This window comes from Ailuropoda melanoleuca, chromosome 16, assembly GCF_002007445.2.
Source record: "Ailuropoda melanoleuca isolate Jingjing chromosome 16, ASM200744v2, whole genome shotgun sequence".
Lineage (NCBI taxonomy): Eukaryota > Metazoa > Chordata > Mammalia > Carnivora > Ursidae > Ailuropoda > Ailuropoda melanoleuca.
The window spans coordinates 54,431,254-54,447,666 of NC_048233.1; the positions used below are offsets into that span (position 1 = coordinate 54,431,254).

Genomic DNA, 16,413 nt, shown 5'->3' on the forward strand with positions numbered 1-16,413 from the left:
GAATCAGCGGTGCATGAGAGGTGCACCAGTTACGGCAATTACAGTAGTGTGCAGTTGTTTCCAATGAGAGAGAGTGTGCACCCACGGCCACCTTCTATTTCATCGCAGATAGAGAAGCAGCCAGACATGGAACACACAGATACTGGAGGAGTTGTGAGGAGAAAGTTTACTCTAGTAGTGGGTTGGTTCACCTTTGGTTTTTGAGGATTGTGGCCAAATTTTAGGAAAACGGAACTTTGAGGATATTTGTTTTAGTACCACCACTAAAAAATAATGAAGCCAAATCAAAGGATGAGTTGGCGGAATAAATGTGAAGAAAAACATTCTAGATTAAAGGAACAACTAGTTCAAGGGGTTGAGACCTGAAAATCATGCTTACTCTGCTTTGTATGGGCAGATATGAAATGCTTTTTATTTCACTTTTGGTTCATAATGGAAATACATACCCATCATAAAAAATTCAAGTAGTATATAGAAATAGAGAAAAATAATGTTAACATTATTAGAAACAGAAACATTTTCTTAGCCATGATATTTCAGAATCTTTTGCTCTGTGTGTGGGCATGTGGGTTCATATAATTTTACATAACTGATGTACATAGTTTTATATCTACTCATTGTTTAAACAGTGAGTGATGAGACTCCTTTCAGAGCAGTGGATATGTGGGTGTGTGTGTGTGTGGGCGTGTGTATTTATGACTGAATAGAATTCCCTTTTATGAATTTATCACACTGTATGTAACCAGTTCTCTGTTGAGACATTTGGTGACTTCTCGCCCTCCCAAGTTTTATTGAGATCTATTTGACATTTAATATTGTATCAGCTTAAGGTGTACAACATGATGATTTGATATATATGTCTATACTGTAAAATGATTACCACATTAAGCTTGGTTAACATCCATCATTTCACTTACTTTTCTTATGATGAGAACATTTAAGGTCCACTCTTTTAATGACTTTTAATTACACAATGCAATATTTTTAAATATAATCACCATTCTGTTCATTATATTGTAAGAGCTTATTAATCTTAAACCCAAAATTTGTACCTTTTGACCACTTTTATCCATCCACCCCGCACTCCAATAACCACCAATCTATCTGTTTCTACAAGATTTTTTTTAGATGCCACATACAAGTGAGATCATACAGTATTTGTATTTCTCTGATTGATCTCATTTAGCATAACATCCTTAAGGTCCATCCACGTTGTCACAAATGAATGGCAGGATTTTCTTCTTTTTATGGATGGATGTTATTCCACTGTATACGTATATGCCACATTTTCTTTACCCATTCATAGTCCGTCAATGGACACAGGTTATCTCCCTGACTTGGCTATTATAAATCATGCCACAGTAAACATGGGGATGCAGATATCACTTCAAATTTGTGATTTTTGTTTCCTTTGGATATATACCTAGATGTAGAATTGCTGGATCATATGGTAGTTCTATTTTTAATTTTTTGAGGAACCTCCATACTGTCTGCAATAGTGGCTGTACTAATTTACATTCTTGCCAACAGTGCACAGAGGTTCCCTTTTCTCTGCATCCTTGCCAGCACTTGTTATCTCTTGTCTTTCCGGTGACAGCCATTCTAACAAGTATGAAATGATATCTCATTGTAGTTTCGATTTTCATTTTCCTGATGATTAGTGATGTTGAGGCTCTTTTTGTCTACCTGTTGGCTTTTTTTTTTTTTTTAAGAGAGAGAGAGCAACCACATATGTGCTCATGAGTAGGGTTAGAGGACAGAAGACGAGGGAGAGAGAGAATCTTAAGCAGGCTCCACACCCAATGCAGAGCCCGGCACAGGGCTTGATCTCATGATCCTGAGATCATGACCTGACCCAAAATCAAGAGTCAGACAAAATAATCAACTGAGCCATGTAGGTGCCCTCCTGTTGGCCATTTCTATGTCTTCTTTGGAAAAATATCTAATTAGATTCTGTGTGCAATTTGATGGATTGTTGTTTTGTTTCGCTCTTGAGTTGTATCATATATACATGATATTAACCCCTTATCAAATATATAATTTGCAAATATTTTCTCTTATTCTTTTCATTTTGGTAATGGTTTCCTTTGCTGTGCTTTCTAGTTTGATGTAGTCCCACTTGTTTATTTTTGCTTTTGTTGCCTTAGCTTTTATGTTAAATCTAACAAATCATTGCTATGACCAATGTCAAGGAGCTTATTACCCATGATATTTTCTTCCAGGAGTTTTCTGGTTTCAGGTCTTATGCTCAATCTGTCTGTAATCTATTTTGAGTTGATTTTGGCATATGGTCTAAGATAGGAATTTAGCTTTGTTCGCTTGCAAATGAATATCCATTTTTACAAAACCATTTGTTGAAGAAACTGTCATTTCCCCATTGAATATTCTTGGCTCCTTTGTCATATATTAGTTGATCATACATGCATGGGTTTATTTATGGGATTCTCATTATGATACATAAGCCTATGTGTCTGTTTTTATGCCAGTATTCTATTGTTTTGATTACTATAGCTTCGTAATATATATTATAAAATGTAATTACTGTAGCTTTGATGTAGTAGTGTGATGCCTACTGTTTTGTTCTTTTTTCTCAAGCTTGCTCTGACTATTCCAGGTCTTTTGTGGTTCCATACAAATTTTGGTATTGTTTATTCTATTTCTGTGAAAAATGTCTTTGGAATTTTGATAGGGATTGCATTGAATCTGAAGATTGCTTGGGTAGTATGGACATTTTTACAATATTAATTCTTGTAGTCTATAAGCGTAGAGTATCTTGCCATTTATTTGTGTCTTCTTGAGTTTCTTTTATCTATATCTTGTAGTATGCAATGTACATATCTTTCACCTCTTGGGTTAAATTTATTCTTGGGTTTATTTTATTCCTTTTGATGCTGTTGAAAATGGGATTGTTTTCTTAATTTCTCTTTCTGATAGTATGTGGTTAGTGTCTAAAACAACCAATGTTTTATCCTCAAATTTTCCTGAATTCCTTTATTCTGTTTTTGGTGGAATCTTTAGGACTTTCTATACATAATTTAATGCCATTTGCAAATAAAGAAAGTTTTACTTTTTCCTTTCCAAATTATATGCCATTTCTTTCTTTTTCTTGGCTAATTGTTCTAGCTAGGACTTTAGTTCTTTATTGAAAACAGTGGCAAGAATGGCCATCCTTCCTTGTATTGTTCCTGATCATAGAGGAAAACCTTTCAGCTTTTCAGCACTGAGACTGATCTTAGCTGTGGGCTTGTCATATATGACTCTTATTATGTTGGTACATTTCCTCCATACCGATATTGTTGAGAATTTTTATCATGAATTCTTTTAAATGCTTTTGCTGTATCAACTGAGATGACTGTAAATTTTTATCATTCATTTTATTAATGTAGTATACCACATTGATTGATTTGTGCATGTAGAACCATCCTTGTATCCCTGGAATAAATTTTACTTAATCATGATGTACGATCCTTTTAATGTATTGTTGAATTTGATTTGCTGCTGTTTTATTCAAGTTTTTTGCATCTGTGTTCATCAGGGATATTGACCTGTAGTTTTCTTTTCTCATGATGTCTTTGTCTGGTTTTGGTATGAGAGTAATGCTGGCCTAATAAAATGAGTCTGGAAGTCTTCCCTCCTATTATATTTTTGGCAAGAATTTGAGAGAGATTGGCATTAATTCTTTAAATGATTAGCAAAATGCACCAGTGAAGTCATCTTCTTCTGGACTTATCTTTGTGGGGAGGTTTTCAGTTACTGACTCAAGATCCTTACTAGTCATTGGTCTGTTCAGATTTTCTATTTCTTTACGATTCAGTCTTAGTAGGTTGTATTTATAAGAATTTATCCACTTCTAGCTTGTGCAATTTGTTGGTATATAATTGTTCATAGTAGTCTGTTAGGATTCTTTGTATTTCTGTGGTAGCAGTTGTCCTGTTTCCTCTTTCATTTCTAATTTTATTTATTTGAGTCCTCTCTCTTTTTTTCTTGGTAAGTCTAGCTAAAGTTTTATCTACTTTGTTTACTTTTTGAAGAAGAAAAACAGCTCTTAGTTTCATTGATGTTTTCTATTGTCTGTTTAATCCCTGTTTCATTTATTTGCACTCTGATCTTTGTTATTTTCTTCTTTCTACTAACTTTGTGCTCAGTTTGTTCTTCTTTTTTAGTTTCTTGTGGTCTAAAGTTAGGTTGTTTATTTGAGCTTTTTTTTAATGTCTTAATATATGCGTTTATTGCTATGAACTTTCCTCCTAGAACTGCTTTTGCTGCATCCCATAAGTTTTGGTATGTCATATTTCCATTTTTATTTGTCTCCAATAATTTTTTGATTTGTCTTTTGATTTCTTTTTGACTCATTCATTATTCAGAAGCATGTTGTTTAATTTCCACATAGTTGTGAATTTTTCAGTTTTTGTCTTGTAATTGATTTCTAGGTTGCTACTGTTGTGGTTGGAAAAGATGGTTAATAGGATTTCAAACTCGTTAAATTTATTAAGACTTGTCTTTTGGTCCTAACATTTGATCTTTCCTGGAGAATGTTGCATGTACACTTGAGAAGAATATGCATTCTGCTCTTGTTGGGTGGAATGTGTTGTAGATATCTGTTAAGTCCTTCTGGTCTAACGTGTAATTTAAGTCCAATGATTCGTTATTGATTTTTCTGTGTGAATAATCTATCCACTGTTGAAAGTGGGGGTATTGAAGTCCCCTACTAATATTTCTATTACTGTCTATTTCTGTCTTCAGTTTTCTTAATATTTGTATTATTTATTTGGGTGTTCCACCGTTGGATGCATAAATATTTACAAGTATTATATCCTCTTGCTTGATTGACCTCTTTATCATTATATAATGATTTTCTTTGCCTCTTATTTCAGCCTTTGTCTAAAGTCTATTTTGTCTGATAGAAATATAACTAACCTTGCTTTCTTTCGGTTTCCATTTGTATGGAATTTTTTTTTCATCCCTTCCCTTTCAATATGTATGTCCTAAAGCTGTAGTCTCTTGCAGTTTGCATATATTTGGGTCTTGTTTTTTACTCATTCAGCCTCTCCAAGACTTTTGATTGGAGAATTTAGTTTATTTACATTAAAGTAATAATTGGTAGGTATGGACTTACTTTTGCCATTTTGTTAATTTTTTTCTGGCTGTTTTATAATTTCTTTGTTCCTTCCTGTCTTGCCCTCCTGCTTTGGGCTATGATAATTTTCTCTAATGGTATGCTTATGTTCTTTCTTTTTATCTTCTATGTATCTATTATAGGTTTTTGCTTTGTGAATACCACAAGGCTTATATAAACCTCTTATAGTTAGTAATAATCTATGGTAAGCTAAGACAAATTATTTTGAATGCATACTAAAGTTCTGTATTTTCACTTTCCCCTCCATTTTTTATGCTGTTGATGTCACAATTTACATTTTTCATCTTGTTTATCCGTTGACCAGTAATCGTGTAGTTATTTTTACTACTTTTTGTCTTTTAACCTTCATAGTAGTTTTTTTTTTTTAAAGATTTTATTTATTTATTTGACAGAGAGAGAGAGACAGCCAGCGAGAGAGGGAACACAAGCAAGAGTGGGAGAGGAAGAAGCAGGCTCATAGCAGAGGAGCCTGATGTGGGGCTCGATCCCATAACGCCGGGATCATGCCCTGAGCCGAAGGCAGATGCTTAACTGCTGTGCCACCCAGGCACCCCTAACCTTCATAGTAGTTTTATAAATGACTTACTTACCTATTACCATTACATTAGAGTATTCTGAATTTAACTATATATAACTGTATATTTACCTTTACTAGTGAAGTTATACTTTCATATGTTCTTGTGTTACTAATTAGCACTCTTTTATTTCATATCAAAGAAGTCCCTTTAACATTTCTTATAAGGCTGGGCCATCTTGGTGATGATGAACTCCTTTAGCTTTTGCTTGTCTGGAAAACTCTTTATCTCTTCTTCAGTTCTGAAAGAGAGCTTGCCAGGTTGAATATTCCTGGTTGGCAGTTTTTGTCTTTCAGCACTTTGACTATATCATGCCACTCTCTCCTGGCCTGCAAAGTTTCTGCTGAAAAATCTGCTGATAGTGTTATGATGGTTCCTTTGTACTTAACGAGTTGTTTTTCTATTGCTGTTATAAGATCCTCTCTTTACCTTTAACTTTTGAGAATTTAATTATAGTATGTCTTAGTGTGGGTCTTTTGGGATTCCTTTGGAATGCTTTGTGCTTCCAGGATTTGATATACCCTCCCCCCCACCATGTTAGGGATGTTTTCAACCATTTTATCTTTGAGTAAGTTTTCTGCTCCTTTCTTAACTCTCTTCTCCTTTTGGGAGCCTGTAATGTAAATGTTGGTCAGCTTGATAATGTCTCATAAGTCCTTTAAGCTAACTTCACTCTTTTTCCTTTTTGCTCCTCTGATTGAATTCCACTGCCCTGTCTTCAAGTCTGCTGATCCTTGTTTCACTTGATCTAATCTTCTGTGGAACCCCTCTATTGAAATTTTTAGTACAGTATTGCATTCTTCAGCTCTCTGATTTGTGTTTATTACTTTTTTATATTTTCTTTCTCTTTGTTCACACATTGTTATTCTGACCTTGGTAAGCACCTTTATGACCATTATTTCAAACTGTCTATCAGGTAAATCATTTATCTTCATTTCATTAAGGTCATTTACTGAGGTCTATTTTCTTTTTGTTTTATTGTTGTTGTTTGGAACATATTCCTGTGTTTCTTCATTTGCTTTGTCTCTGTGTGTTGGTTTCTGCACATTATTTAAAACAGCTACCTCTCCCAGTCCTGACAATGTGATCTGGTATAGGAGAAGAATCTTTTTGATCAATCCAGTCTGAACTCTTGGTTGTCTCTCTAAACTCTGTGATTGTCTCCACTGCTTTCTTTGTTCTTAGTGGTTCCCGGTATTTGGGAATATGCCAAAAGCTGTCGGTGTCCCAAAGGGGGAAGATCTTAGCACCTAGATGCAGCCTGTTTGGGGAAGCCAGACCTTCAGGTAGCAGATTCTGAGTACGCAAGTAGATCTCTTTCAGGGAAAGATTGGAATATTAAAACACTGGTTAATTATACTATGCTCTTAAAACTTTGTTCTCCTAGTAACAATGTATCTACTGAATATATGAGTAAAGAAATGAATAAATGAGTAAAAGCCATCTGCCTCAGTCAGTATTAAATTAAAAAATGAATTAAAAAATGAGTGAAATATAACCTGTTCTTAAGAAGGTCGCAATCTAATTTGGCCAGAATCTAATACATGCTCTCATTAAATTTTAAGTGCTGAGGGAGTACAGAGGGGGAATTATTTCTTGACTAAAGGAATTAAGATAACCACAGAAGATATGGAATTTGTTTTGGATTTTTTTAAAAAAATAGGATTTTGATAGGGAAAAAGGGGGAAAAGGTATCCAAGGATAGAACAATCTGGTGTGAGCATTAGTTTATCCTCTGTGCTTTCATTGTAATGAACTATCTCTGAGAGTCTGTTTAAGCTGAAGGTTTTGCCAACATCACTTCCTGTGAGACATCCTCTTCCTCACAACTGCTTTCTTCATTTATGTCAGCAGGTTTGCCCTTGCTAGGTTTGTCTGGCTGTATATGTAGAGTCTCTCAAATGGCAGCAGTGTCAATATTCTCAGTCTCCTATTTCTTCTATAACTCCGTTTATGTTTTATTTGTTATCACTTTTCATTTCTTGCTGTACTATCATCCTTGTTGATCGGGTCTATCTTTTGATATTCATTTTTGTAAAATGTCACATGGAAGACGAGAAAACACAAAAGCATGCTTTGCTATCTCCGCATTAACAGAATAACAGTAATACAGTTGTTCAAATACCAGCAGCATTTAAAGTGATGTGATTGGTCAAATAATCATGATACACATCTGCTATTTATATAGTGATTTGTGGTTTGAAGAACTACAGCAAAATTTGTGCTTTATGAATCAGTTCACAGTTAATATACTGCAGTACCTGAATTTTGAGTTATGTTGGGGGACTGGTGTTATGTAACTAACCCATGGAAACGGAAACCCATGCATACTGGAACCATGCAAAGCAAGCAATACCTATATTTCTAAATATTTGGAGGAATAATATAATAAGCCATCCCATGCTCATAGATTGGAAGACTTAATATTATTAATTTTTCCATACTATCCAAAGTGATCTAAACATTCAGTATGATCTCTACCAAAATTCCAATGGCCTTTTTTACAGAAATAGGGAAAACAACTGAAAAAAATTCATGTGGAATCACAAAAGTCTTGAAGTAGCCAGGTCAGTCTTGAGAAAGAACAAAGCTGGAGGCATCACACTTCTTGATTTCAAAATTGCAATGCTACAGTAATCAAAACAATATGGCACTGCCATAAAGACAGATATACAGACCAGTAGAATAGAATAAAGTTCACAAATAAGTCCATGCATATATGGTTAACTAATCTCTGACAAGAGTTCCAAGAATACACAATGGGGAAGGGATAGTCTCTACAACAAACGGTACGGAGAAATTGTATATCCACATGCAGAAGAATGAAATTGAATCATTATCTTACACTATACACAAAAATCACTTCATAATTGGATAAAATCTTAAATGTAAGACCTGAAACTATGTAAGACTCCTAAAAGAAAATTTAAGGAAAAGCTTGATGACATTGATCTTGGCAATGATTTCCTGGCCATAACACCAAAGCCCAGGTAACAAAAACAAAACATGAGCTGGACTACATCAAGTTAAAAAGTTTCTGTGCAGAACAGAAAACAACATAGTGAGAAGACAACCCAAAAAAGAGAAGACAAACAAAAAATGTTTGCAAATCATTTATCCGATAAGGGGTGAATCTCCAAAATACGTAAGGAATTCCTGAAACTCAGTAATAAAAAAACCCCACGGTGCCTGGTTAGCACAGTCGGTTAGGCATTGGACTCGGTTTCGGCTCAGGTCATGATCTCGGAGCTGTGGAATCAAGCCCTGAATCAGGNCTCTGAATCAGTCCCTGTGCTCAGTGTGGAGTCTGCTTCAGATTCTTTCTTCCTCTCCATCTGCCCCTCCCCACCTGTGCACACTCTCTCTTTCAAATAAATAAATAAAATCTTTTTAAAAATAGTGAAAAAGCCCTAATAACCTGATTTTAAAATGGGCAAAGGAATCAAATAGACATTCTCCAAAGAATGTATACAAATGGCCAATTGGTATGTGAAAAAATGCTTAATATCACTAGTTACCAAGGAAATGAAAATCCAAACCACAGTGAGGTGTCATCTCATACTTGTCAGGATGGCTATTTCCAAAACAACAAAAGACAAGAGCTGGTGAGAATGTGGAGAATTATAATGAATTTTTGTACCTTGTTAGTGGGAATGCTAAATGGTGCAGCTAGAAAACAGTATGGAAATTCCTCAGAAAACTAAAAATAGAACTACCATATGATCTAGTAATACCATTTCTGAGTATTTACTCCAGATAATTAAAATCAGGATCTTGAAGAGATGTTGGAACTCCTATGTTCACTGCAGCAATATCCACAATAAGTGAATTGTGGCAACTACCTAAATGTTCATTGACAAATGAATGGATAAAGAAATTGTGATTTATATATATATATATATATATACACCATATACTGTTGGTACATACATTGGATATGCTATTCACCTTTGAGAAGAAGGCAATTCTGCAATACATGACAATATGGATGAACCTTGAAAACATTCTGTTCAGTGAAATATGCCAGTGACAGAGAAATCCTTCATGAGACCATTTATATGAGGTATCTAAAATAGTCACATTTATAGAATCAGAGAGTGGAATGGAGATTGTTGGAGGTAAGGGGAGGTGGGGGGGAAAGAGGAGTAACAAATCAATGGGCATATAGTCTCGGTTAAGTAAGATAAGTAAGCTCTAGAGAGCTACTGTGCAACCTTGTGCCTATAGTCAACAGTAAGGTGTTGTAGACTTAAAATTTGTTAAGAGGGTAAAAAGCGGGTTGGGTGTTCTTACAATAATTTTTTTTTTTTTTTTTTTTTTTTTTTTTTTTAGTGAGGCAAAGTGGCACCTGGGTGGCTCAGTCAGTAAAGTGTCTGACTCTTGATCTTAGCTCAGCTCTTGATCTCAAGGCTGTGACTTAAAGCCCCATGTTGGGATTCTACTTAAAAAAATTAAAAATTAAAAAAACTTTAAAATAAAAGTAGGGAATGAGTCAGATGAAACATTAAAATTTGAATCACAGGTGATAAAATTATAAGTTAATATTGATTGTGTTAGTATTCCATTCTTAGATATATACCCAACAGAAAGGCATGCATATGTCCACCAAAAGATATGTCTAAGATTATTCACAGCAACACTATCTGTAATAGCAGAAAACCTGTCAATAGCCCAAACGACCGTGAATCCGAGAAAAAACAGAATTGTAATTTACTTAGGAATACTATACAACAATGAAAATAAATAATTTTTGCTACATACAGCAATATGGATTCAGTTTACAAGAAAAGTTGAACTGAAACAAACCTAACACAAAAACTACCTGTGGCATGTCACCAGTTTATGAAAAACTCAAAGACAGGTGAAACTATCCTATAATAATATTAGAAGCTAGGATACTAGTGACACTTACATCCTAGAAGAGTCCTGAGGAAGTGTTTCTGGGGGTCATGTTCTATTTTTTGATATTGATGCTGATTACTCGAGAGTGTTTATTTTGTGAAAATTCTTTAGATTGTACAGTTGTGTTTTTTGTACTTTTCTGTAATATGTTATGCTGCGATTGAAAATTTATTAAGATTATGCTGCAATTGAAAGTTTATCATATATATGTGTGTATACACACACGCACACACATATACACATATATAGAAAGAGAGAGAGAGAGGCAGACAGAGACAGAGAGACAGAGATTGTGCTATGGGAATGCCTCTGATGTTTTCCTTAAATTTACCTAAGCCTGAAAAACTGGTATACTTGCTTGAACGATTTCAGTAAAAAACATGCAAACAAAATCTAGGTGTTAGTAAAAAGTTAAATTTAAATATTACTTCAGAGTATCTGAATGAAGAGAGAGTAATGTGCCTAAAATTGTTTATCTTGCATGGACTGCTACGAAATTAACTTGAATTTCTACGTGAGTTATTTCAATGTTATTACATGCTATTAAGCCAACATAGTAGTGACAAAAGAACCATCATTCAACCAACATGGTTTTTTAAAGTAGAGGGAAAAAAAAAACCAGATTATTTTCTTATGTACTTTATTTCTCCATCCTTGATTACGATTGTTTTTATACATTTCTTTGTCTACAGTCACGTTGTTTTTGGAGTTTTGGAAACAACGACAGGCCAGAATGGAGTATGAGTGGGACCTGGTGGACTTTGAAGAGGAGCAGCAGCAGCTTCAGCTGAGACCGGAATTTGAAGCGATGTGTAAACACAGGAAGATGAATGCAGTGACTAAGGTAGGTCAGGGAACCCATGGCCAACGTATCTCGATGGACACATAGCTGTGGTTGCCGCACAAGTAATAGTGTATATTTTAATTTGCCTTTAAAATATTCTCCAACATATAAATCTTATTAACTTCTTTCCTTGTTTCTCATATGTATTTCAAATACTACAAAAAAAGTAGATAGACAAGTACAATGAACCCCAGGATGGACACATCACCCAGCTTCAGTGAATACTAACTCAGGGACAGTCTAGTTTCATTCACACTTGCTCCTCCCTGCCATGAGATGATTTTGAAGCAAATACAAGACATCATGTCATGAAATAACATACTTTTGTAATAAATGAAATAAAAGGAAAATGGAAAATAATGTGTATGCAGTGGACTTAGTATATAAATATATATACACATGGAAATGATACTAAGTTAATATACCAAATTAAAGTTGCATTGTATTAAGATAATGAGCTTATGGGTGATTGTTTTATTAGACCAGATTTTTTCACCTAGTCCCTTTTAATTTATTATAATGGGAAGATCATTGTGCTAGTATCTAGACAGCAAAGTCCAGATCTGGGGATCCTTCACTGACAAATATCACCTATATGTTGTTGACTGAGTAATTTGACTTCTCGGTACTTTTTTTTTTTTTTTTTAATGTGAAAAATGCGAGGTACTTTGCCTTCAAAGACTGGACTCTTGGCCACATATTCTTAGCATCCCTACCTTTCCATCATCCGTAATCTCTGTGTGGCCTGAAGCTGTAAAGGGAGAATAGAGTATGTCTCTAACAATCTCTTTAGCAGAATTTCCCACTCTGTTCGGGCCACTATTCTTGTGGTATAAGACTCAAGATTATTTGCACAGTGTAGGCATTCATGCACTCACTAAGCATCTTTTAACTTTACTGAGACATTACAAAAAAATGCAGTAAATGAGCGAAGGGGGAAAACCACCTCAGAAAATATATTAACAACTTGGGTGGCTGTATGACATTAGGAAAATAATTAAAAGAGACATTGTCATGATCATGACATAAAGTGTATCTATTCATATTTCATGGTATAAAAAGGAAATTAAAAGCAGGCCTAAAATTATTGCCATAAAAACAAGAAGTACTGAATGTTTACATTTGAAACCAGCTGAAAACCATAGGGATCGATTCACTGTGAATCATCTGCTTGAATGGTTTTGAAATCAAGGTTTTTGACATACTCGCAGGGCTTCTTTAGTGGTTCAGTATGACCAGAGCCTTCCTGTTTGAGTCTGTGTTGGTAATACATCCATGTGTGTGTGGACGCACACACACGTGCACAAACAAGCATGCGTACACAAGCACATACATATTGGACACACACATGCGCACATGCACACACATTCAGTAGAGCTCTTGGACAGCTATACTCTTCTTAATCCAGTCATCTATTGAAGGGCATCTCGGCTCCGTCCACTATTTAGCTATTGTGGACAATGCTGCTATGAACATTGGGGTGCATATGGCCCTTCTCTTCACTACGTCTGTATCTTTGGGGTAAATACCCAGTAGTGCAATTGCTGGATCATAGGGTAGCTCGATTTTTAACTTTTTAAGGGACCTCCACACTGTTTTCTAGGAGTGGCTGTACCAACTTGCATCTGCCTGTCGAGTTCTGTTTGCATTCAGTCTTCCCTAAAATTCCTCACAGTGTAAAAATCCTCCCTAAAAATCCTATCCTTTAGATGGGATTACATGATTTAGATTTCTGCTGACAGATCTTTTTTACTGTGTGGCAATATAGTAAATATAGCTTTTTTTGGATAAGATCTCACTGCCTCTTGATATAGCTAAGAGTTTCAGCTGATATAATGAATATCTTCCCTTAATGACTTAGAAAAACATCAAGGTAGAGAAGGCCGGTCCCCTGAACTGTATGGAAGAACACAATCCTGTAAATATAAAGATGGTGCCCTATTTAATATCGTGCGTAGCAATTATCGAGCCATGCAGTTTGATTCAATTCAATTAGAATAAAACTGTAATATTATTAAACCATGTCCTCTTATGCAGCAGCCCTCAGGTTTTGACTTTGTTTCCTCTCTAGTAAGCCCTGAATACCACTCTAATTCAACCCTGAGGCTATGTGTATCCATTATGTCTTATATGTGCGGAATATCTCACCTGAGAGCTCCGAAGGTCTCTCCTTGAAGGGAAGGAACCATTGCTAGAGTGTAGCTCCCATGAGCTCTAGTGTGCTCTGGGGGAGGTTTCTACTGTAGCTGGGGTTTTGTGGTTTTGACTTAGCACTCCAACTTTGAGGGTAGATTTTGAATTTTGCTGTGATTTCTTCAAAATTGCAGGAGATGGAACCTTACATGCCTCTGTGGAATCGTCTTCCATGGTACTTTTTATCGGGAGCTACGGTGACGTTATGGGTGAGCATTCTCGGAAAACTGCTCTCATCTCTTGATGTGCAATCATATTAGGATTAGCTCAGGAGTTTCATCGGCCATGAGTCCCTCCCCAGTCTTTTTATTTTGAATTGAGCTCCTGTATAAAATCACGTGTGATCCACACGCAAGTGCCGTAATTGAACCTTGGAGAAAGTGCTGGGGGGGAAGAGACTGGTGCCTCATCTTAGAGCCTGCCCCTCCCCCCTCTCCCAGCAACCAGAACAGTGTAACAGACAATTTGTTTGCAGGCTATTTGGTTTTTCTTTCCTTAAAAAAAAAAAAATCATTAATTTATCTTTAACTCCACTTAAAATATTTTTACAAAATGCAAAAAATAAAAGGCATATACTCTTAAAATTTATTTTCTCGCGGAAATAGAAGAAAGTACTGCTTCTACTTGAAGAGTTTAATTAGCATGTCTCATTGTGAGGGAGTCAGGTTTTTTCCACGCCTTTTAACTAACAGATTCCTCCATCACCACGATTTATTTCCTGCTCTCCAACTTTCCAAATATGTGTCCTCTCACAGTTGGCCTTAAATTTTAAGGAAAAGAAGCAGTGTTAACCCTCTGAGAGTTTAGCATGTTGAACTATAAATAATTAGCAGCTGTTGACTGGAGTTTAACCTTACGGTTCATATTATCCCATGATTTTTTATCTTTAACAATTCTAGTGAAAGGTATTGATTTTTCTCTTCTAAATGTGTGTTTTCTTAGATGATATAACAGTCACTGAGGAGAAGTGATAAAGTAAATAATACTCTGTTAATAATAGAGCAATAATCAATTCAGGGCACTGCTTGAGAAATAATCTAGAGTATGGTCCCGGAAAGATTATTCTATCTTTTATTTCTAGTATTCATTCCATTTGATTCAATCCCCCAACTTTCACAATCAGATTTTCCAATCACTGAGGCAAAGGCATCCCCAGATCTTTGGGTTTTTGCAATACGGGAAGTGTTTACAATTTATGTAGGATCTATACAAATATCTAAACTACCAGGCATATCAGAACACTGATGGTAACATTCTGAGGGGAAATGAAATAGAATCTCTAAATCTCTAAATTGTTCTTCTTGGGAAAGTACGTAGTCTTCACACTACCTGTTTGGTTTTTGTTTTTTAAAGATTTTATTTACTTAGTTGATGAGAAAGACACAGCCACCAAGAGAGGGAACACAAGCAGGGGGAGTGGGAGAGGGAGAAGCAGGCTTCCCACTGAGCAGGGAGCCCGATGTGGGGCTCGATCCCAGAATGCAGGGATCATGACCTGAGCCGAAGGCAGACGCTTAATGACTGAGCCACCCAGGCGCCCCTTCACACTACCTGTTTAACTACAACCCTGGGGCAGAGTTTGGCAATGGTTTTTGGGGGGAGGCACATGTATTTTAGGCTTGTGGGCCACAAATAGTCTCTGGCATGTAATCATCTTTGTTTTTCCTTATAACCTTTAAAAAAAGCAAAAAGCCATCTTTAACTCAAGAACCATACAAGAGCGAGTAAGGCCACAGGCAGGATTTGGCCTTCTGGCTAATCTTCTAACGCTTGGTAGAAGAAAGGCCTAAAGGATGGGCAATGGCTACTTGTCTGTTTTAGACTCACCCAGCTGCAACCATATGTCTTGTCTTCTCTCCAACCCTTTTGTGTAGCCAGTGTTCTTTTCCTGCCATCTATGTGAGAGGGACTGGCTTGGTCTGTATCCCAAGTCAGAGGGGCTAACCTTAATATAATGAGATGAAGAGAGTAGTATGTTTCAGATGTGTACGCATCACAAAGATAGAGACCAGAGTGACTGAATTCTTGTTTCCCTTTTCCAGATGGCCCTTGTCATTGCGTGTATGGTAGCTGTGATTGTGTACCGCCTGTCAGTGTTTGCTACATTCGCTAGCTTTATGGAAAGTGAAGCATCCTTAAAGCACGTCAAAAGTTTCCTCACTCCCCAGATAACCACGTCACTCACCGGATCCTGCTTGAACTTTATTGTCATCCTGATCTTGAATTTCTTTTATGAAAAGATATCTGCGTGGATTACAAAAATGGGTAAGCTGGCCAGGTCATCTGTGTGACACTGAAACAATGCTCTGCCAGTGCTATACATCCATTTTGGACCATCCCTTGGCGAGTTCATTCTTAAAGGCAGTTTTTAAAGGCACGTGCTAAGGCGGTTTTGTTCTATAGGTAGATGCATAGGCTGATACTCAGAATCCCCTAACAGCCACATTTAGGCCCATTATGGTGGAAGCAAGAAAAACAACTAAATGGAAGAAATCAGAAGCTGTACATCTTTCAGAGTATTCTTGCCTTAACCCTCCTTTGATTGGGTTAGTTGAATTTTATTTTATTTTTTTAAAGATTTTATTTTATTAGTACATCTTTCAGAGTATTCTTGCCTTAACCCTCCTTTGATTGGGTTAGTTGAATTTTATTTTATTTTTTTTTAAAGATTTTATTTTATTATTTATTCGACAGAGATAGAGACAGCCAGCGAGAGAGGGAACACAAGCAGGGGAGTGGGAGAGGAAGAAGCAGGCTCATAG

General features: G+C 36.0%; 1 protein-coding gene across 1 annotated transcript in view; it reads left to right on the forward strand.

Moving 5' to 3' along the window:
- Positions 1 to 16,413, forward strand: part of ANO5 (anoctamin 5) — a 109,085-nt gene that overhangs the window by 63,993 nt on the left and 28,679 nt on the right. The window contains exons 12-14 of the mRNA XM_034644800.1: positions 11,307 to 11,458; positions 13,786 to 13,860; positions 15,694 to 15,916. Coding sequence (XP_034500691.1) covers positions 11,307 to 11,458; positions 13,786 to 13,860; positions 15,694 to 15,916 — 450 coding nt within the window. The remainder of the gene's footprint in view (positions 1 to 11,306; positions 11,459 to 13,785; positions 13,861 to 15,693; positions 15,917 to 16,413) is intronic.